General features: G+C 40.3%; 1 protein-coding gene across 1 annotated transcript; it reads right to left on the bottom strand.

Annotated features, from left to right (window-relative positions):
* Positions 1-3,585: 3,585 nt before the first annotated feature.
* Positions 3,586-4,368, bottom strand: LOC138875188 (uncharacterized). Its single transcript, XM_070154011.1, has one exon. It carries the CDS (start codon positions 4,366-4,368, stop codon positions 3,586-3,588), a length of 783 nt encoding a protein of 260 aa, XP_070010112.1.
* Between the last annotated feature and the right edge of the window lie 19,030 nt (positions 4,369-23,398).

The following is a 23,398-nucleotide window of genomic DNA, read 5'->3' as shown; positions in this document are numbered from 1 at the left end:
TACGCCTAAGTCCAAAATCACCTTACAAAGCTATCAGAACCATCAAAACTCCATTCTGAAGTCGTTTACATAAAAGTCAAACTCTAGTCAACTCTTCCAACTTAAGCTTCCAACCTTGGGACTAAATATTCCAATTTACTTCGAAACATCCCCGGAACCAAACCAACCACTCCGAAAAGTTGCATAACCACAAATGAACATAGAATAAGTAATAAACAGGGTAACGAGGCTATAATACACAAAACGACCGGCTGGGTAGTCACATTAAGACGGAAACCCCTAGGATTTGACTTATTCGCTGTGTGTTTAAGGTATTGGGGTTGGTGTATATACGTGGCGACGAGAATATATACATTTATGAATTTTATATCATGACGGGGTAGAATGAAAATATGTATTCCATTGTTTGACTATGTGCTCATTTGATTCATGATTTACTTAAACATATGTGACTATATTGTCTCTCTTATTTATGTAAGAAATCATGCCTAGGCTTATGATTATTTGTGAAGGCATAGGAACATATTCTTAATTTGTTGAGTTGCTTAATTTATACGTAGTCGCATAGAGATTCCCTGAGTTGATATCCGTATGATATTTACTAAGTCCCAATACATCTTATGTCTGTAATTCTTGAGCATATACATACATTTTTAATAATTAATACTTGATTTAGCCTAAAAATTTTGGCACGAGAGTAATACGAATGAGATACAGTTATGTAATACAAGACATGATGATCAGATAATGATTTATGAGTGATGCTATTATGTTCCTCTTTGCGCTTGGATTTGGATCCACCCCTCCGGAGTCAGGTGATTAGCCAAGTTACCTTGGGCCTTGTGAGATTGGTCACCACATGAATTTTGTACCAGGTCGATACATAAACTTTTTATCGAGTTATATTAATACATGAATTATATATCAGGATAGATGGATCTTGTAGCGGTTGAGCATGCATTCATACTATTGACTCATTTAGAAGTGTTTGTTTAGCTATTAATTGCTACTTGACATCCTTATATGCTAGTTGGGAGTCCTGGCTCCGTTAATTGAGCATGTTATCTTTTATTTCTATATCTGAGCAGCGTTATGGTTATTTTGTACTGAAAAGCATGCCTAATACCTTTCAATTGTTGATGTATGTGATTCTTGTTATTCGTGACATTATCTATTGTTTCAGTTCTTAATTATGTTATTATATTAGTGTGGTAAGTATTCTAAAGCATCTACTCTCGCCACTACTTCTTCGAAGTTAGACTTGATACTTACTAGGTACCGATTATGGTATACTTGATTACACCCAACTATGCCTTATAAAAAGGACAAGCGGTCATTACAAATATAATCCGAGTATTTAGCCCAGAAGCGAATCTCACAGGGAATTAACCTACCAATTACTCTTGTCAGACTCATTAAATTCTTTGTAATCAACTTTCCAGATATTTTGAATAACAATTTGTGATATTTTTGCTAACTATGACTGGGTTGTGAACAATTAAGAGAAGGATCTAAGGTTGTGATTTCCCCTATTAATGGAATCCCTTCCTATTATGTTCCACTTAGATTTGCCTAAACGTCTCTATCGATCATGAGCACTCTTACTACCGTAAATCTCTCCTGAGTAATTACGACAATTTACTAGACGCACTCTCCCGAGTTACGCTAGCTGGCTTTTATTATAGCTCGCTTTAGATTGCACCCAAGGTTTCGTTATCCCTAATCCCACCTTTAAACCCTCAGTTATTGATTCCTCATATACTTTGGGAGTGGTGTTGTTCAACAATCACCTAAATATGCACTCTCTCCCAAGTAATACATACTAAATAGGCGCAGCTAATTGAGGATCCTATCAATTAACTACAACAAGAATGTAGTTGAACAAATAGAGATTAAACTCGGCAAACTATATTAACTTAACTTGAAGTTCATCCTTCAACAGGTTCCATCAAAACCCTAGACTAAATAATTAGCTACTCATAATTTTATTCATACTATCAACAGCAAAATTCATCATAATTGATAAATACAAAAGGAAGAAAGGTAGAACTTGATGTCGAATTATCCTTCTTGCCTCTTGCCTCTTCTTGCCTTCAACTAAGCTGTAAAAACCTTGATATTCTCCCATTGGGCGAGCTGGACCTCTTATAACTTAAGTGTACACTTAAGTGGAATTACCCTCGTGATAGATGATCAGCGACTTGGTTTTCTGTACCCTTACGGTCACAAATCTCCAGGTCGAACTCTTGCAGTAGCAGCACCCAACGAATCAGGCGCGGTTTGGACTCCGTCTTCTCAATCAAGTACCTGAGAGCTGCATGGTCAGTATATACAATTACCTTAGAGCCAATCAGGTATGATTTGAACTTGTCGAATGCAAACACCACGGCCAGCATCTCCTTTTCAGTCACAGTGTAGTTCAGCAGGGCTCCACTTAATGTTCTACTGGCATAGTAAATTGGGTGCATTAGCTTGTCTTTCCGATGTGCTAGCACTGCCCCCACTGCATAGTCACTAGCGTCACACATGAGATCGAATGGTTGCTCCCAGTCAGGGGCAACAATGATGGGTGCTATGACTAGTCTCTTTTTCAACTCCTCGAATGCTACCGTGCAATCATCAGAAAACATGAAAGGGTGATATTTTTCTAACAACTTACAGAAAGGGTTGGCAATTTTTGAGAAGTCTTTTATGAATCTTCGGTAGAAACCGGCATGCCCAAGGAAGCTCTCGATTGCTTTGCCTGATGTGGGGGGTGGAAGCTTTGGTATCACGTCAACTTTAGCATGATCCACCTCGATTCACTTGCTTGATACCCGGTGTCCCAAGACTATGCCCTCTTATACCATGAAATGACACTTTTACCAATTAAGTACCAGGTTAGTCTCAATACATCTTTTCAACACTTGAGTCAGATTTGTAAGGCACTCGTCGAATGAATTTCCCACCACTGAGAAATCATCCATGAACACCTCCATTATGTCTTCGACCATGTCAGTGAATATGGCCATCATGCACCTTTGGAATGTGGCAGGTGCATTGTATAGGCCAAGGGCATCCTCCGAAAAGCATAAATTCCATATGGGCATGCGAAAGAGGTCATCTCTCTGTCCTCTAGTGCAATGGAGATTTGATTTTACCTTGAGTACCCATCCAGAAAGCAGAAGTAGGACCTCCCTGCCAGTCTGGCAAGCATCTGATCAATGAAGGGAAGTGGGAAGTGGTCTTTCCGGGTGGCCAGATTTAATTTCCTATAGTCCATACAAATTCTCCAGCCTGTGACGGTTCTTGTAGAGATCAACTCATTGTTATCATTTTGACCACCGTCATACCACCCTTCTTAGGAACGCATTGCACCGGACTAACCCAGTTGCTATCAGAGATGGGGAAAATGATTCCCGCATCTAACCACTTAATCGCCTCTTTCTTCACCACTTCCTTCATGTTGGGATTCAACCTTCTTTGGTGCTCCCTGAAAGGTTTGTTCCCCTCTTCCAGCAGAATTTTATGAATACAATATGCTGGGCTGATCCCCTTAATGTCTTCCATGGTCCACCCAATGGTCGTCTTGCACTCCTTGAGTACCTACAAAAGTTGTTGTGCCTGCACATCTAACAAACTAGATGAGATAATAACAGGTAAAGTGGAATTAGGTCCTAGGAGTGCATACCTAAGATAGGCGGGCAGTGACTTCAACTCCAGCTTTAGTGGTTCTTCTATGGATGGGTTGGCTGGAGGAGTTTCTCTGTTTTCTAAGTATAGGGGCTCGAATTCAAGTGTTCTATCCCAAAACCCTCTTCCCTCTAAAGCCAACACCCATTCTGCCAATTCTTCCCCATTTACCTCATCTAAATTTACAAGACACGCAGCAAGAGGATCTTCAATAGTCAATGTCTCATCATCCGCTTCCACAATTACATCCACGGCATCAATAAGAGAACAATTGGCGAATTCACTTGGTCGCCTCATATATTTCTGCATGTTGAATGTTATCTCCTTATCATTCAACCTCATCTTGGGCTCCCCAGTTTCACAAACAATAAGAGCTCTCTTTGTGGCCAAGAACGACCTTTCCAAAATTATGGGAATTTCTTCATCCACCTTGCAATCCAGAATCACAAAATTTGTAGGGAATACAAATTTCCCTACTTGTATCAACACGTCATCTAAGATACCAAAAGGTCTTTTCACAGTTCTGTCAGCTAGCAGCAATAACATGGATGTGGGTCTAGCTCTTCCAATCCTCAACCTCTTATAGATCGTCAGGGGCATAAGATTTATGCTATCCCTCAAATCACAAAGTGCCTTGGCAAAGGCAAAGTTACCAATGGTGCAGGGAATTGTGAAACTCCCTGGGGCAGACAACATCTCAGCAACTGGTCTAGTCACCGCAACACTGCAGGTCTAAGTTAGAGTCACTATGGCCAAGTCTTGGAAATCGAATTTTTGGGACATCAAGTCCTTCATCATTTTTGCATAACCAGGCATCTCCTTCAAAGCATCAATCAATTGAATATTTACCTGGATTTGTTTCAGCATCTCCAATAATTTCTTGTATTGTTCTTCTTTCTGGTATTTGGCCAACCTCTATGGGAATGGCACTGGAGGTCTCTTCTTCCCAATGATTTGGGTTTTCTTTTTGTCAGACACCACCTCAACTACTGGTTCCTGGGCTGTCTCAGCTTCTTTCTCAGCCTCAATCTGTGTGTTGGTTTCTCCTTGGGCAGGCTGTACTGTCACCTCTGTCAGTTTCGTTGAATAATCTAGCTCAATGGGCACTGGTACAAGTGTCTCAGCCTGTCTGCTTTTTGGAACCCTCTCTTGCTCCAAGTCTAAGTCTCTGCCATTACGTAGACTCATTGCTATCAGCTGCTTCGAACCTTGATCTTTTGGATTTACATGCGTGTCTGTAGGCAATGTCCCATGAGGACAATTATTCAAAGACATTAAAATCTGGCCCATCTGCACTTCAATATTCTTTATAGCTGACTCATGTGCATATACCCTTTCACTCATTTTCGCATTTGACATAATAAACTGCTGCATCATTACTTAGAGTCTAGCAAACCCATCTTCCTATCTCCCACCATGTTGCTACTGAGGAGGATGATAACCCTGCTGTTGATTTTGATTGTTGTATCCATGTGGCCTTTGGTAGGGCGCCACATTATTGTGAGGTCGCATGCCTCCCATATTTCCATTATTGAGTTGTGGCTGGACTGGCCTGTATGGCTGAATCTGTTGGCCTCAATTTCGACCACCCTATCTCTGGCCTCCATAATTAGACACATAATTCATGTCCTCAGGGTAGTGATGATGATCACTTTCTGCATTCCATTGGTTACCAATTGGCTGACTAATGCAAGATGTGCATAAGCCTCCATTAGTAGTATCTATAATGTGCACCTGCTGCTTCTGCCCTGACTCTTCCACCTTTTTGGTGAGTATAATCATTTATGTCATTAAGGTAGCCATATTTTCAGCAAGAGTGTTGGATGGATCTAAGGGCACTGAGTGAACTACTTGAGTGATAGGTGCATTCCTGGTTGTCCACCCCGAATTCTATGTTATCTTGTCAAGAAGGCTCTGGGTGTCTCTCTATGTTTTGCTCAAGAATGCTCCACCAGCTGAAGCATCAACATTAGCCTTCACGTTATCTGTGAAACCCATGTAAAACCGCTGCCCCAATATCTGATCTGGAATACCGTGGTGCGGACATATAACCAACATCTCTTTGAATCGTCCCATGTTTCTTGCAGTGTCTCCATTGATTTCTGTTTGAAGCTCAAAATTTCATCAATTTGCTGAGCAGTCTTGTTGGGTGGATGAAACTTATTCACAAATTGCTTGACTAACTCCTCCCAAGTCATGATGGAATTAATGGGGAGTGAGTTTAGCCAAGTCTAGGTAGCTCCTGTTACTGAGAATGGAAACAACAACAGCTTTATTGCTTCCTAAGTTACGTTGGACTGCCTTTGAGTTTTGCAGATTGACAGGAAATTCTTCAAGTGCTGCTGAGGATCTTCAATGTATGACCTCGAAAATAGTCCCTTGTTTTTCAACAAGTGTAGCATGTTGTTTGTGATTTGAAAGGATTCGGCATGTATCTGCGGGACTAATATTGTTGTGGCCAAATTTTCCGTTGTGGGTTGCGCCTGGTCATATAGAGCAGCCTCTGGCACAAGAGGTGCTACTAGCACAGCTAGGTCTAACACATTATCCCCCATGTCTGGTTCGAGTTGTTCAGTTGATTATTGTTGTTTGTTTTTTTGGTTGGCCCGATTCAAGGCCTTGAAAACATTCTCCGGATTTGATATTGCTTCAAATACTTCACTAGTTCTGGATGAGTTTCTAGGCATGCACCTATACAACCAAGTCAACAAACATTAAAATTTCAATGTATAGATTGAAAATAAAGAAAACTGACTACACTAAGATTTTTTGTATTTCTTTCAACTGTAATTGACAACACCGTTAATTCCCTGGCAACGGCGCTAAAATTTGATCACGCCTAACTATGCCTTATAAAAAGGACAAATGGTATTTAGCCTAGAGTCGAATCCCACAGGGAATTAACCTACCAATTACTCTTGTCAGACTCACTGAATTCTTTGTAATCAACTTTCCAGATATTTTGAATGACAATTGGTGATATTTTTACTAACTATAACTAAATGAAAGTAATAAAACTAAAAGCTAACTATAACTGGGTTGTAAACAATTAAGAGAAGGATCTAAGGTTGTGATTTCCCCTATTGATGGAATCTCTTCCTGTTATGTTCAACATAGATTTGCCTAAACGTCTCTATCAATCATGAGCACTCTTACTACCGTAAATCTCTCTCAAGTAATTATGACAATTTACTATACGCACTCTCCCGAGTTATGCTAGCTAGCTTTTATTACAGCTCACTTTAGATCGCACCCAAGGTTTTGTTATCCCTAATCCCACCTTTAAACCCTCGGTTATTGATTCCTCATATACTTTGGGAGTGGTATTATTCAACAATCACCTAAATATGCACTCTCTTCCAAGTAATACATACTAAATAGGTACAACTAATTGAGGATCCTATCAATTAACTACAACAAGAACGTAGTTGAACAAATAGAGATTAAACTGGGCAAACTATATTAACATAATACGAAGTTCATCCTTCAACAGGCTCCATCAAAACCCTAGACTAAATAATTAGCTACTTATAATCATATTCATACTATCAACAACAAAATTCATCATAATTGATAATTACAAAAGGAAGAAAGGTAGAACTCGATATTGAATTATCCTCCTTGCCTCTTGCCTCTTCTTGCCTTCAACTAAGTTGTAAAAACCTTGATAGTCTCCCTTTGGGTGAGCTGGACCTCTTATTGGTTAAGTGGAATTACCCCAGAACTTCCAAGTTTACCCATGAAATTAAATGCTCCAAATGCGTGGCCGCGCTCGTGCCTGCGCTAATGGCCCCGCATATAGCATAGTATTCTGCCTTGAATTCCTGGGCTAGCGCGGTCGCGCTAAGCTAGTTAGCTTTTATCACTTCTTTTCTCTCTTTTTTCACACGTACTCAGCTCTGAGGGGTTTCCCTTACTTTAATTTAGCTTCAAACACTGTCCTAAGTCCTCATAAATGCAACTCGCTCCTGCAAAATATGAAATTCATAATTAGAGCCAATTTATCGTCATTTAACCATCCTAGAACAATGAAGCATAGTCAAGTTGGGGCATAAACAGTCGCCAAACTACATGAATCTAGCCTATTATCAATACTCATACCCTCTTCTACAGATCTTTTGTGCAGATCCTTGGTAGGTACTACCAGAACTTCCTGATTTAGCTTAGGAGACCATACAGAGACTTAGGGTGAGCTGCACTTCATAGATCTACTTTATAGTTCCTGAGTGCTTGTTCCTTATTTATTTCCTGTCTACTTGTATTTCAGATAGCTTGTTATGCATACAAACTTGTTTTTCTTTCCGTAATTTGTTCATGTACTAGTGCCCACCTAGTCTTGGGGGTTCTACTATATTGGCCGTATTTAGGCTGTATTTTGATTTTATCTGATGTTGTTACTATTTTGAGACCATTTCCACTTTGAATTATTATATCTTTGTTATATAATAAAAATGGACCTCATGTGTTGGATTATGAGTTGGCTTGCTTAGCAAGTTTGGCTAGGCGCCATCATGACTTTAAGGTGAGAATTTGGGTCATAACAGAAACATGATTTACTTATGATAAGCTTTATTTAATTGTATCACTACTTGAACTTTCTCGTTCATGTTAGAAATTATATCTAGGATTTAGATACCTTATTTGGATGTGATAGGCTATTTGTACAATGGTTTATATGTTGTAGTTGCAGTCATACATTATGTACATGCATACATCCCTACATGTTTGTTTCTCTAATCCATATACATCATATATATTTATCTTTTCTCCATATGAGTGTATGCCTGCATATGATTCTTTGATATGGATAGAGATTGGCATAATGGGATATTTTATACGGTTGATATTTTTACAGCATGATGGGATATTTTGTGCGATTATTACGATTATGCCATGATAGTTTATTCTGTGTGTCTTGATGACTGATTCCTGATATTGATGATTGATTATGAGGCTATGATGTTCGGGCATGTGGATTTAGATCTATTCCTCCAGAGTCACATGATTAGCTATGTTATATTGGACCGTTAGTACGTCATTTGATATGGTGAGTGCCAGCACGAGGAGTACAAGTTTTGGTAAAGTTTGAATCTTTATCATGCATAAATATTCTATACTCATGTAAAAATATTCATGCAATTTATCTACATATGCATATTTATGTATTTTACATATGCATGGGACTTGTTCGCAGGTTGTTGGATACTTGGAGAATGTCATGGCATGGAAAGATCCCGCCCTTATCATTTGGATTTGGTTTTTATAGCTTTATTTGATGTTATTAGGTTGTATTGACTAGATTCGAGCTGTTTAGAGTTGAATTTTTGAAAATTTGGCATTTTTACTTATTTTTTTAGGTTATCGGGTGGAGATAAGTCTCTTGGCTAACCTTTATAAGAAGGAAACTCCTTGGATTTGGCTTGTTCTCTACGTATTTAAGGTATTGGGGTTGGTGTATATACGTGGTGGCGAGCGTATATACATTTACCGAGTTTTTATCATGACCGGGGTAGAATGAAAATATTATATGACTTATTTTGACTATGTGCTCATTTAATTCATGATTTATTTGACTTATGTTATTATATTTTTCTCTTTTATTCATATAAGAAATCATTCCTAGGCTTATGATTATTTGTGAAGGCATGGACACATATTTTTGATTTGTTGACTTGCTCAACTTTTTCGTAGTCAAATAGAGATTCCCTTAGCCGATATTCGTATGATATTTATTAAGTCCTTATGCATCTTTAATCTGTATTTCTTTGAGTATATAAATACATTTTGAATAATGGATACTTGATTTGGACGGATGATTTTGGCACGAAAGGGTAAGTGTGTGAATGAGCTATAGTTATGGCACACAAGACATGATGATCAGATAATAATTTATGAGTGATGCTATTATGCTCCTCTTTACGCTTGAATTTGGATCCATCCCTCCGTTGTCAGGTGATTAGCCATGTTACCATGGGCCATGTGAGAGTGGTTGGTGCATGACTTTTGTACGGGTCAATACATGAACTTCGTATCGGGTTATATTAATACATAAATTTTATATCGGGGTACATGGATCTTGTAGCGGTTGAGCATGAGTTCATACTATTGACTCATGTAGAGGTATTCGTTTAGCTATTAATTACTACTTGACATTCTTATATGCTAGTTGGGAGTCTTGGCTCCGTTAATTGAGCTTTATTTCTATATCTGAGCAGCGTTATGGTTTTTCTGTACTGGAAAAGCATGCTTAATACCTTTCAATTGTTGATATATGTGATTCTTGTTATTCGTGACCTTATCTATTGTTTCAAATCTTAATTATATTATTATATTAGTGTGGTAAGTATTTTGAAGCATCTACTATCGCCACTACTTCTTCAAAGTTAGACTTAATGCTTACTGGGTATCGATTGTGGTATACTCATACTCTCTTCTGCACATTTTTTTTTGCGCAGATCCTCTGTAGGTCCTAACAGAGCTTCCTAATTGAGGTTAGGAGACGACACATAGACTTAGGGTGAGTTGCACTTCATGGATCTACTTTGCAGTTCCCGAGTACTTGTTCTTTATTTATTTCCTGTCTACTTGTATTTCAGACAACTTCTTATGTATACAAACTTGTTCTCATTTCCGTAATTTGCTCATGTACTAGTGCCCACCTAGTCTTGGGGGTGTTGATACCCAATTTTTCCCTATGTACTTTTATATACAAAATGCTTTCAAAATAGCATATATATGCATACATAAGCATACCCAAGTGTTTTAGTATTTTTTCAATCTTTTGAAGAGTTTTTAAACCAATTTATTATCCATTTTAGCAGTACAAAATTCATAATTATTCCCAAAATCATCAATTTGGTGAATAATTTATTTTATTCCTATATTCATACCAAAATATAGTTAAGATAATTTTGGTACATTTTTACAAATTTATTTAGTATTTAAAAGACTAAATTGCATAATTGCAATTGTAGCCTATTTTAAGATTAATAGCATTTCTAAAATTGTAAAATTGGTTTCAATATTTTTAAATCAATATTTATGAATTATTAGTAGGGTCAGTACTTTAATTTATTTTAAAGTCTTTTTCACTATTTTTATAAAATAAAAGAGGAAAATTGGCTATTTAGCATTTTAGCCTATTTCTATTTCAATTACAGCCTCGTTTCCTTTCAATTTTAACCTCAATTTAACCTCAATTCCGCCCAAATTAAAACCAACCCAGTTTCAATCTGGATCTAACCCACGACCCAATTACAAACGACCCAACCCGTTCCCCACCTACCACTTAAATCTGGACTGTTGATCACTCAAGATCAACGGCCAAGACTCGCCCTTCCATAATTAAACCTAAACGACTACCCTAATCTCCCTCATTCTTACCTGACCCGCTGCCTTGAAACACTTCGTCTCTCAAAACACTCTCAAGCTCTCTGAAACCCTAGCCATCTCCCACCTTATTCTACCATGTTTCCACCGGAATCCGTGGCTTCTCAGGCCATGAATGGTTGGTACTCACCCCCCTCTACCATCAAACCATGGTTGTTCGAAGCTTCGAGGCCCGACTCCAATGGTTCTCTTTAGATCCTTCTCAGATCTGTAGATCTATGGCTTCTCCGGCCATTATTCCGGCATGTTCAAGCAATATGAGTCTTTTCGACTCAGGATCAGATTTTCTTCCAAGCCTTTCTCGTTTCTAGGGTTTCTCTGAAACCCTAAGCTATTTGAGGTTTTCTCTGGTTGGTTCCTTAGATCTATGCTATATCTGTGTTCTACTGGAATTTTAAAATGTTTTCCCCAATCTTCTCTTTCAAAATTTGTTTCTCTTCGATTTAGGGTTTCTGAAAAAAGTTTTAAAATGTTTTCTGACTCCTCTTCTTCTTTTCTTTGTGTAAATCTGTCTATGCTATGTTTTTATGTTCTCTTTTCTACCTCGCATGTCCTTCTCCTGTGTTTTTAGATTTGCCTTATTATGCATATTCTTCTACTGTGCTCCGTTCTTTCTTCTACTGGTTTCTATATCATGCTTTCACACGTTTATCTTATGTGTTCGTTTAACCCTGTGTTCCTTTACTGTAATTTCTACTAAGCTCTTAGTTCTTATTTGCCTTCTTCTGGACTTTGTTTGAGTTCTTTCTAAACATGTTTCATCTACTGTTTCCTTCAGTTTATGCTACCTCTTTGTCTTCTGAACTTGTTTAAGTTCTAAGCTTTTCTTAAAACATGTTCTTTATGCTTCAAATCAACTTTTTCACTATGTTTGTTTCGAACCTGCTATTTTACCTGTTTGTTTTTTCATGAGCCTCTGAAAGAGACCTCTGAGCCTGTTTCAGTTATTTGTCTTCTCGCCTCTACATCAGACTCGAGTTGAAAACCCTAGGATTTGGGGTATTTTGGCGAGTTTGATCTTATGTTTGGACTAGGGTTCTATAATGGAACCCTGGATTCTCTCGAACTAAGTCTGAGTCTATGTACTGAATTTGAGCCTTTTTGCTTGTGACTCTGAACTTTTCTATGCTAGATTTTTCTAATTAGCATGACAGTTCTTTCTTGTTTGACATGTTTGTATGCTTTATATATGAGGAATTCTTCCTTCAAAAGAGATTTTGCCAATTTGTGATTGATTCAGAATTCCTTTTAATAAGGTTCGATTGATTGTTTCTGAGTTTCTTTAATTAAACCTTTCTTCACCTTTTCTGATTGGATTCATTCATACCAAAACTCAATTTCTGATTTTTACTGGCTGATGATTGATTGCCTTTCCTTATTTGCACAAACCGTGTTGCTATCAAACTCTTTCCTTAAATAGTTTCTATGTATTTGCCCTTCTTGTACTACTTTGGAAAAGATTTTAATCCAATTCTTTCCTTATTTGTCTTCTACCCGTTTGAAATCAGAATCCCTTAACTGAAGGGAGATTCTGTGTGATTGATTGAAAATTATTCCCTTACCTTTTCTTACTTGTTTTCTGCACTATAAAAGGGGAATGACCCTTCTGCACTTAGACACCTTGAACCTTCAATTCAACACTTCGAATTTAATCCTTTACACATACACCTCTCAATTTCAATACTCTTTCAATACTCTACTCTTTTCTGAGTCTTTTGTACTATTTGCTTGCAATTTGGTTTACAAGACTTCAGTTTTCACTTATTTGTTTCCCTGAAACTGGTATGCCTTAATTTCGATTTCAGCACCATCCCTATGTGTTAATTTTACAGTTGCTACATTCCTGTCTACTTTGTTGTTCATGTTCTGTATTGAATATGCTACTCTCTCTTTACATCTGATATTTGTTATGAACTCCCTATACCCCACTCTCTTTTATGTATTTGAGTTAAGGTTCATGGCCTAACAACATCCAAATTGCTGCTTAGGTCTGAACCTGATCCTCAATGGATCCCAACTCTCAAAATATGGCTAATAGGCTAGTTAGGGGTGTGCCAGCACTCCTGATTGTTGGGAATGACCACTAGTTTCCCTTTGTGCACTTACACTTACTCTTAGATTGTAAGTTCTACCCCCTCTTATAAGCCTTGCTTTGGGACCTTGAGTTCCCTCTGAACATGGACATCTTAGGGCTGGCATTTCCACACTGCACTATGCTCTTAATTCTGCAATATATTTGGGTTGTAAGCACTGCTCGGAGTCCATTTGAGGCTCTTGAGGAACTTTGACACATCCTAACTAAGAGATGGCTTTGGAAACCTGATTCTGGAAGTTAGTTCACCTCATATTGTTGGACCTTGAGTGTGAATTAGGCTCCTTGGTTGTAGCTTAATTTCTGATGTAATTTTACTTTTCTTAATTCATTCTGGTCTGTAATTGGTTGTAATAACTTATGGAGTCCTAGTGAAAATGGGAGGGTCACTTATGTATGCAAAGGGTAGACAACATGCTCACAGGCGTTACTTTTCACAAGTTCTGCGCTTCTGCATATCATATAAAAATCCTGTCTATAGGTTTTTTCCACTTTCGCATATCATATAGAAATCCTGTATGTAGGTTTTTCTGCACTTCTGCATATCATATAGAAATCTTGTCTGTAGGTTTTTCTGCACTTCTGCATATCATGTAGAAATCCTGTCTGTAGGTTTTTCTGCACCTCTGCATACATAGAGATCATGTCTTTAGGTTTTCTGCACGTTTTGCATATCATATAGAAATCATGTCTGTAGGTTTTTCTGCACTTCTGCATATAGAAATCATGACTATAGGTCTTTGGCACTTCTGCATTTTACATCTATCATTAGGCAAATAGTTATAGGTTAAGTAATAATAAGTTCCATTCTAGATACCATGTCTATAGGGCTCCTGCACTTTTATAATCGTCTTAAAACCAACAACGCCTAGAAATAATGCCTATAGGAGTAACCAGTTGAATCTGATTCGTTATTTCATCTACAAGTCTAAAATCAGTAGTAATGTCGTTTAACATCCGCAGAACTTATGTGTTTTCTACAATCAGTAAGCCTTCTTTAAAATCGGAGTAAGCACTGTTAGATATCATTCCTATAGGTCTCACTTAGGCAAACCATTAGGTAATTAATCAACCGCGTCAGTCTTTGATAAATTATAATCAGGGAAGGCTAATTCAGACTCCTCATCTGAGAAATATATGATGAATCAGCCTATCCTACGATTTAATTTGATTTCAGACCATAACTAGTACTTGTAAGTCATGCTAGCCAAGTTGTTTCTTTAAATGAGGAGGCCTGTTTGAGCCCGTTAATAGTTACCTTTTCTCCCGTACCTGCCTTATATGTTTTGATTGTCGCCCTAGAATTTTATCCTTTTAAAACTCTGAAAAGCCAAATTTCCCTTCCCTTTAGGACTAATAGTCCCAAATGCCTCCAGGACTAATAGGCTTGGGGTGGGTACTAGCATGCAATAAGTAACGATACTATTTCGCACTTAATAACTTAGCGGGATGAGAAAGGGTAGATATGGATATAATGACCGGTGCGCTAATACCACGTGTAACCCCTCTTTTGAGGAGTGATTACCGGGTATTGCATTGATGTGATCCATATTGTTTGTAAACCTAGGACCCCCTTTCTTTTTAACTTGTTTTATTGTCCGAACTATTTCCTTAAAATTTCTGCTTTCTTTATTCTCTTCAAACTTTCAATTTGCTTGCAATAATATGTGAAAATCCCCTTCTATTTGAGGCCCTTAATTGCTTGTTTGATTATGTGAAGTCACAATTGTAACATGGCCGGGAACCACACTAGTGGATCTTGAGGGGTGCCTAACACCTTCCCCTCGAGATAATTTCTAGCCCTTACCCAAACTCTGGTTCTTCAAACTCAAACCCTTCTTAGTGTCCTAATGCACTTAATCATTAGGTGGCGACTCTTCAAGTTCCAAAACCCAATTCCCAAAAGGGAACGGGTTGTCCTCCCAAATGTCACAAGCCCAATTTCACGAGAAAAAGGGGGCGCGACAGCGTGGCGACTCTGCTGGGGATACTTCTTTTAGGCTTTTACCATCTCATGATATTTGTGACTTTACTGCTTCTTTATTGCCTTTATTTAATGTCTTTATTTCTTTTCTATTACGAAACTGACTTGGCTCTTTGTTTCTTTTCTCTAATGCTTTCTTTTAACGCTTTCCTTCAATACTGTTGTAAACATGAGCAATTATTGTAATCATTACTTTATGAACGTGCAAATACATGACAACTTAAAACTGCATATTCAACATCATATTCCACTCGTGCCAAACAAAATACCATAGCAATGCTTATAATGAGTGGTTGCGCCCTTCCGATATCATTACCCCCTAAATTTGGCAAAGGCGTATTTGCGGTAAAACGAGTCGATCAACGGTGTAGTCGACGGTTTCGTGCCTTTCTCTCTTGAGTTGTCCGCTCAAGGGTACCAGTCTAATATCTTATAGAAACCCTACTCTGTTCAATTGTGCATGCATCACTATCAAAACCTAGCCGAGTCAGTTATGTTGTCTACATAATGACTCTTTAAGATAGACTTGTCCAAAGTCCACTGGGTTCCCTGGGAACCCAAATGGACGTTACCATATTCGGCGCATTCATTTGGAGAACTAAATGCTGCTTATGCTAATTATTGGTTTAAATAGTCAAGTCTGGCGGGGTAAGGGTCTAACACTTTGTTTTGCAGAAATGAGGCACGAAGTCCCCAGATTTGGCATGGTCACCAAAATCTACCCAAGGTTGCTAAGATGGTGGGAGGATCTTCACTCCAGTGATCAGGCTCTTGTCCGGAAATACCTAGGAAGTTTGCCTTCTCTCCTGGAGGTCCAACCCAACAACAAAATCATAGAAGCTGCTACTCTGTTCTAGGACTGTAATAGGTCTGTGTTTCGCTTTGGGGAGATTGAGATGACATCTCTGCTCGAGGGAATAGGAGGATTAGCTGGTATTCCGTAGGAGACTCCGGGTTTACTTATGCCGGAAAATCGCAAGGGTAGGGGTTTTCTCAAAATGACGGGACTAAAGAAAAACACAGGCTTGACCTGTTTGAAGGATTCCTACATCCCTTTTGACTATCTATACGAAAGGTACGGCCATAGTAAGTCCTACCGCAATTACCCAGATGAATTCGCCCTCACCTCATTGGGGCATATCCACAGAAGGGTCTTTGTCTTTATGTTCTGCTTCTTGGGGATGATAGTGTTTCCTGTGAAGAAAGCAAGGATTCACACCAGGCTAGCTATGGTCACTAAAACCTTAATGGAGGGAATTGGTGGGCAACCCTTTAGCATAATGCCCATGATCGTTGCAAAAATGTACCGAGACTGGAAAAGTGTCAACAAGGAGCCCCACACTTCGAAGGCTGCAACTTGCTACTCTAGCTCTGGCTCATGGAACATCTCCAAAGGGGTGAATATCGGCAAGAGATTCAGCGGATAGACTGGGACGATCATATAGCCTTCCATCAACCAAGGCGAATGAACTACATGCCCGACATGTTTCCTCAGCCAGAAGATGCCAAAGGATGGGTGGAGCTGTTTGAAAATCTGACTGAGGATGAAATACAATGGATGTTCGAACGGTTACCTACTGACGAGTTCATCGCCCGATCCAGGGACATACCATTTTTGATACTGATCGGTTTAAGAGGAACCTAACCTTATGTCCCCCTCCGGGTCATGAGACAGGCTGGTAGGAAGCAGGTTATACCAAGGGTCGACAAGATGAGTCACTTCCGGGCTGATTTCCAAGCTGATGACAGTCCTTATAAGTGCCAAGCTCAGCATACGTGGCATTGCAAGATCGTCATGGGAAGAGATACTATCGAGCCAGACAGATACCATGCTGGATGCACCCCATACTATTCGGGATGGCTGGAGGATAATCACAATGGTCTGGGCCAACCTGGGTTTGTTCGAGGTCACAGGATCATCGATGAAAAGGCTGAAGCACAGGTCAAGTACAACCAATTGCGCAAGAAGATACGGGAATGCAAAAGTGAGCACCGGGAGATTCAAGAAGCCCATCAAAATTTGATTGAAGAATGGAAAGATATGGCTGTCAGCGCCAACAAGCGACTAGGGTATTTGGAGCGGGGTTTACTAGAATTGGAAAAGAAGTTCATCCAGAGGATTGAAAACTTCCAGAACGCTAAGGGAAATGAAGGAGGACACTTGGCTAGAGCCTATTTGCTGCTGGGACTGCGTGAGCTGGTGAAGCTATTCGATGGAGCTAAAGATGCCGAGTCTGGGGAAGGTCCTTCTGGGACCAAGTAGTTAGGAGTCTTTTCTTTTGCTTTAAAAATGTAATAAGGCCAATGACCATCAGTAACATTTTATTTTTCTGCTATTAGTGTCGTTTTGGGATTTGCCTTATTTTTTATCAATAAAATGAGGCATTTAGCATTATAAGTTCTCCAAATCAACTTGTCTCTAGGCCTACCTCGAGCACAACGGGGCTCCCAAATTAGGACACGATTCATATTGCAACGTTTTCTTCTCATAATCCACACTAACTTGCTACCTTTTTTGTTTTTACCTTTTGTTTATTCCCCTTCCCAAAGGTTAGTTCGTGAACTTTGGCATCGTCATCATACTCCACAAGATCTAAGGGCCCTCCACCTCCTCCTCCTTCGAGTCCTATCAGAAACAAGAACAAGGGAAAGATGGAAGATTTGAGCAACATCAGAAAGGAGAACTCAGTTGAAAGGGTAGAGGTTCTTCAGGGTATTCAGGTTTCCAAGGAAAGTGCCTCCCAGCTCGAACAAAAGTTATTGAGGTTTCAGGAAGAACTGGACCAAGTTCGGAACTTGGCGAATTTGTCATTTTCCCTCACTACCCCAAATGTCAACTATGCCAACACTCAAAACCCCACACCTCCACAAAGCATCCCGAAACCACAAAACCAACCCGCTCCCCATCACCACTGTAACATATGCCACACTTTAGACAACACCCCACTGCTCATTCCTGAACCACTAAACTCTACAAATGATCATCCCCAGAACACCCCCATCTATGTGGAAACCACACCACACTATACTCAACCTATTTCAAGCACAATGGAGTCTGACTTTCTTATTAGGAATCTGGCCGCGGAACTCAAGAAGATGACTAGCCGAGTTCAGGGTGTCGAAGGAAGCAAGGGATTGAGGGACTGAATTACGATGACCTTTGCATTTAGCCAGATGTCGAACTTCCTGAGAGGTACAAATCTCCTAAGTTCGAGATGTTTGATGGCACAAGGGATGCCAGAGTCCATTTGAGGATGTACTGCGACAAGCTGGTCAGAGTAGGAAGGGATGAAAAGATTTACATAAAACTCTTTAAGAGAAGTCTGAAAGGAGATGCTTTGTCTTGGTACATCAACCAAGACCCTAAGAAGTGGTCAAATTGGGTAAGTATGGCGTCCGATTTCATGGACAGGTTCAAGTTCAACGCAGAAAATGCACCAGACGTGTTCTACATCCAGAACTTAATGAAAAAACCCTTCGAGACATTCCGCGAGTATGCTACTTGTTAGAGATCAGAAGCTGCTAAGGTTAGACCGGCTTTAGAAGAAGAACAAATTAATAGGTATTTCGTCCGAGCTCAAGACCCACAGTACTATGAAAGGTTAATGCTGATTGAAAGCCAGAAATTTTCAAACATCATCAAGCTAGGGGAAAGGATCGAGGAAAGTATCAAAAATGGTATGGTCACTAACTTTGAAGCTTTGTAGGCCACCAACAAGGCTCTACAGTCTGGTAGCACGTCCAAGAAAAGGAACGTGAGCGTCGTGATGGTTGCGCAAGAACAAAATCCCCAATTCTATACCAAACCTACCAAATACCTCCACTCACATATCAACCAACCCCAAATTACCCAACACCCTCGCCCTCTTACCAAACTCCACCACCTAGTTACCAATCGCCTCTGCCTCCCACATATCAGCCCACTTCACCCAGATATTCCCAACCTGCACATGTCTATCAAGCCTACAATACTCAACCCTCTTACTATCAACCACCTCTCACCCGCCAAAACTTTCCTAGACCCCAACCAAACTTCGACCGCAGACCCCTCAAACAATATACCGCCATTGCCGAACCTATCGACCAGCTGTATGAAAGGCTTAAAGCTGCTGGTTACATCACCCCTATCCCTGTCGTAAACCCCGAAAACCCCTCCCAATGGGTCAACCCAAACAAAACTTGTGCATACCATTCCGGCATGAAGGGGCATACCATTGATGAGTGCCACTCTCTGAAGGATAAGATCCAAGCTTTGATTGACAACAAGATCATCATAGCAAAGGAGCCAGCTCCGAATGTCTACAACAACCCTCTGACTGACCACAAGAGTGGGGGAGTTGACATGATTGAGATAGAAGATGATTGGGACCCCAAAGGGTCGATCAGATTGATCGCTGAAGGTGACGAGCCAAAGGAACCAACGGTCACACTTAATCCAATTGTGCTCCAGATCCAGCCTTCTGAAAATGCTGAAGCAGACATGTCCATACCACTTGAGTTCGAAGAACCTCCTTCTGCAAAGACGCCAGGACCTATTGAGGTCGAGTTTGGGTCTCCAAAGACACCTCTACCATTCGAAGTGGTTGTGTTACCATCCAAGGCAAAGGTACCCATCCCGGTGGCCATGACAGCCGTAACACCATTCCACCCAAAGGCCAACAATGGGATTACACCGCTGAGGCAAAAAGGAAAAGGAAAACCAAATCTGGAGAAGCAATTGTAGCACAGGGTATGACATGAACCGGCAGGGTTTATACCCCAGAACACCTAGCCGAGTCCAGTAAGTAGGCCTCTGGATGACCAACCGTCACTGAAACTGGGCCTGATGATCTATGGAGGAAGATACAAGCCAAAGAGTATTCGGTCATTGATCAGTTGAACAAAACGTCAGCCCAGATCTCTATCTTGGCTCTGCTACAAAGCTCTGACGTACATAAGAATGCCTTATTGAAGGTGCTGAGCGAGGCATATGTACCCAGCAACATAACTGGAGGAGAAATGGCAAACATGGTGGGGAAAGTATTAGAGAGTCACAAAATCACTTTCCACGAAGATGAGCTGCCACCTGAAGGGCTAAGCCACAACAAGGCCTTGCACATCACTGTGTAGTGCGAAGATCATTTCATCACCAAAGTCCTGATTGATGGAGGGTCCAGCCTCAATATTTGTCAATTGGTGACTCTTAGAACATTGGGAAAGAGCCTGTATGAGATCAAGGATGGAGCCATCAATGTCAAAGCTTTCAATGGATCCCAAAGGTCCACTATTGGGGAAATTAGTTTGTGTCTGCAAATGGGATCGACTTGGTTCGACGTTGATTTTCAAGTGATAGACGTCCCAGCATCTTATAACTTGCTATTGGGAAGGCCCTGGATCCATGCCGCTGGGACTATGGTATCAACCCTACATCAAGCAGTGAAATTGGAGTGGAATCACCAAGAGGTAATTATTCACGGCGACTGTAGCAATCCCATATATAGTTGCTAGACCATCCCAGCAATCGGAGGAAGAAGGAAGATAGGCGGAGAAACCTACCATCACATTGAGCGAGTCAACGCCGTGGACAAGGACAAATGGTGGGATAGCAAAATTGAAAGTATACTGAATTGGTGTGGATACGAACCTGGCAAGGAACTTGGCAAGAAACTCCAAGGAATCGTTAAGCCTATCAAGTTAAAGAAACACGATACCACTTTCTGTTTGGGATATGAATACACTTGGGAGGAATTCAACCACTGGTCGCCACCATGGCGCAGTCCCTACTACCCACTGGAGCATCCAATACCATGCTTGGAACAGACTTTCCAGCCCGCCAATTTCATATATGGGTCGGGAGAAGAGGAAGCACTGACGGCGATGAGGAATTTATTTTTGGAAGATGATAATATGGACTATTGTGTCATTTTCGAGAAGGAGGGGGTGTAAAGCCCTTCTATACAAGTTGTGAGCCAAGGAGCACGCCTCAATAATTGGACCATCAGAACCACCAGGGCCCGGAAAGCCGCGGGGTAGCAAGGTTGAACAAAGCATCATGCACTATCTTTTATTTTTACTAGTTGATTTTCCTTTTGCATTTTTGAATTTTCGCAATAAGAGCTCCAATGTTCAAAACAATTATAAAAATTTATCAAAGCATTTCAGTTTCATATAAATCTTGCTCTTATTACTTTTTATCGTTTACTTTATTCACACAGAATTACTATTATTTATCTTGATAAACTGACTATTGTGACGTGCGACGAGGCAATGCAACAAACAGATGTGGACTCAGAAGAAGATGATATACCAAAAGAGGTTGTTAAAGAGGTTGAGGATTTTGAGAACAAACCTATGTCTAACCTGGACGAAACTAAGATTGTCAACCTGGGAGATGCAGAAAATGTCAAAGAAACACGAATCAGCGTTCATCTGTCACCATCAGAAAAGAAAGAGTACACAGAATTTCTAAGGGAATATGAAGACATATTCGCCTGGTCTTATGATGACATGACTGGTCTCAGTACATCTATTGTAGCTTACAAACTGCCAATTTATCTGACATGTCCACTAGTAAAACAAAAGCTCAGGAAGTTCAAACCTGACATGGGTTTGAAAATCAAGGAAGAAGTCACCAAGCAAGTCAAAGCCAAGGTTATCAGGGTAGTAGAGTATCCAACATGGTTAGCCAATATTGTGCCAGTGCCGAAGAAGGACGGGAAGGTTAGAGTCTGTGTCGACTACCGGGATCTCAACCGAGCCAGTCCGAAAGGCGACTTCCCCTTGCCAAACATACACATACTAATTGACAATTGTGCCAAGCATGAACTGCAGTCATTCATTGATTGTTTTGCTGGGTATCATCAGATATGGATGGATGAGGAAGACGCGGAGAAAACGACTTTCATTACGCCGTGGGGGATGTATTGTTACAAGATGATGTCGTTCGGGTTAAAGAATGCTGGGGCCACCTACATGAGGGCCATGACTGCTATTTTCCATGATATGATACACAAAGAGATCGAGGTATATGTAGACGACGTTATCATCAAATCCAAGAGAGCCAATGACCACATGGAAGATTTGAGGAAGTTCTTCAACAGACTAAGAAGGTACAACTTGAAGCTGAATCCCGCCAAATGTGCATTTGGGTTCCTGCCGGAAAACTACTTGGGTTCATTGTGAGTCGTCGAGGAATAGAACTAGATCCATCAAAGGTCAAAGCCATCCAATAATTGCCACCACCGAAGAACAAGAAAGAGGTTACGAGTTTCTTGGGAAGACTTAACTACATCAGCCGGTTCATAGCTCAATCCACTGTCATTTGTGAGCCAATCTTTAAGATGTTGAAGAAGGACACCACTATCAAATGGATAGATGATTGTCAGAAAGCCTTCGACAGAATCAAGGAATACCTGTCAACGCCGCCAGTTTTGGTCCCGCCCGAGCCGGATAGACCTCTATTACTCTACCTCGCAGTATTGGATGGAGCTTTCGGTTGTATTCTGGGGCAGCATGATGAAACGGGAAGAAAGGAGCATGCCATCTATTATCTCAGCAAGAAGTTCACCCCGTACGAGGCCCGGTATTCTCTATTAGAATGCACCTGTTGTGTCCTAACTTGGGTAGCTCAGAAGTTGAGGCACTATTTCTATGCCTATACTACTTATCTCATATCAAGAATGGATCCTTTAAAGTACACCTTTCAGAAGCTCATGCCTACTGGCAAGCTAACCAAGTGGCAAATCTTGTTGAGTGAATTCGACATTGTTTACGTGACTCAGAAGGCAATCAAAGGACAAGCACTGGCAGATCATCTTGCTAAAAATCCCGTGGATGGAGAATACGAGCCTCTAAAGACGTATTTTCCCGATGAAGAGGTATCTTTCATATGGGAAGATGTTGAAGAACCCTATGATGGTTGGAGAATGTTTTTCGACGGAGCAACAAACTTCAAAGGAATTGGCATAGGAGCGGTCCTAATATCAGAAACCGGCCAACATTATCCGGTGTCTGCCAAGCTCAAGTTCCCGTGCACCAAAACATGGCCGAGTACGAAGCCTATATCTTAGGGCTCAAGATGGCCATTGACATGAACATTCAGGAATTGCTAGTGATCGGAGATTCAGACCTGCTTATACATCAGGTCCGTAAAGAATGGGAAACCAAGAACTCCAAGATACTCCCTTATCTGCATCATGTACAGGAATTGAGGAAAAGGTTCACAAAGACAGAGTTCCAATATGTTCCCAGAGTTCAGAATGAATTTGCCGATGCATTGGCTA

This window comes from Nicotiana sylvestris, chromosome 8, assembly GCF_000393655.2.
Source record: "Nicotiana sylvestris chromosome 8, ASM39365v2, whole genome shotgun sequence".
NCBI classification, from domain to species: Eukaryota; Viridiplantae; Streptophyta; class Magnoliopsida; order Solanales; family Solanaceae; genus Nicotiana; species Nicotiana sylvestris.
The sequence above is the reverse complement of the archived record's forward strand: the minus strand, read 5'-3'. Positions and strand labels throughout refer to the sequence as shown.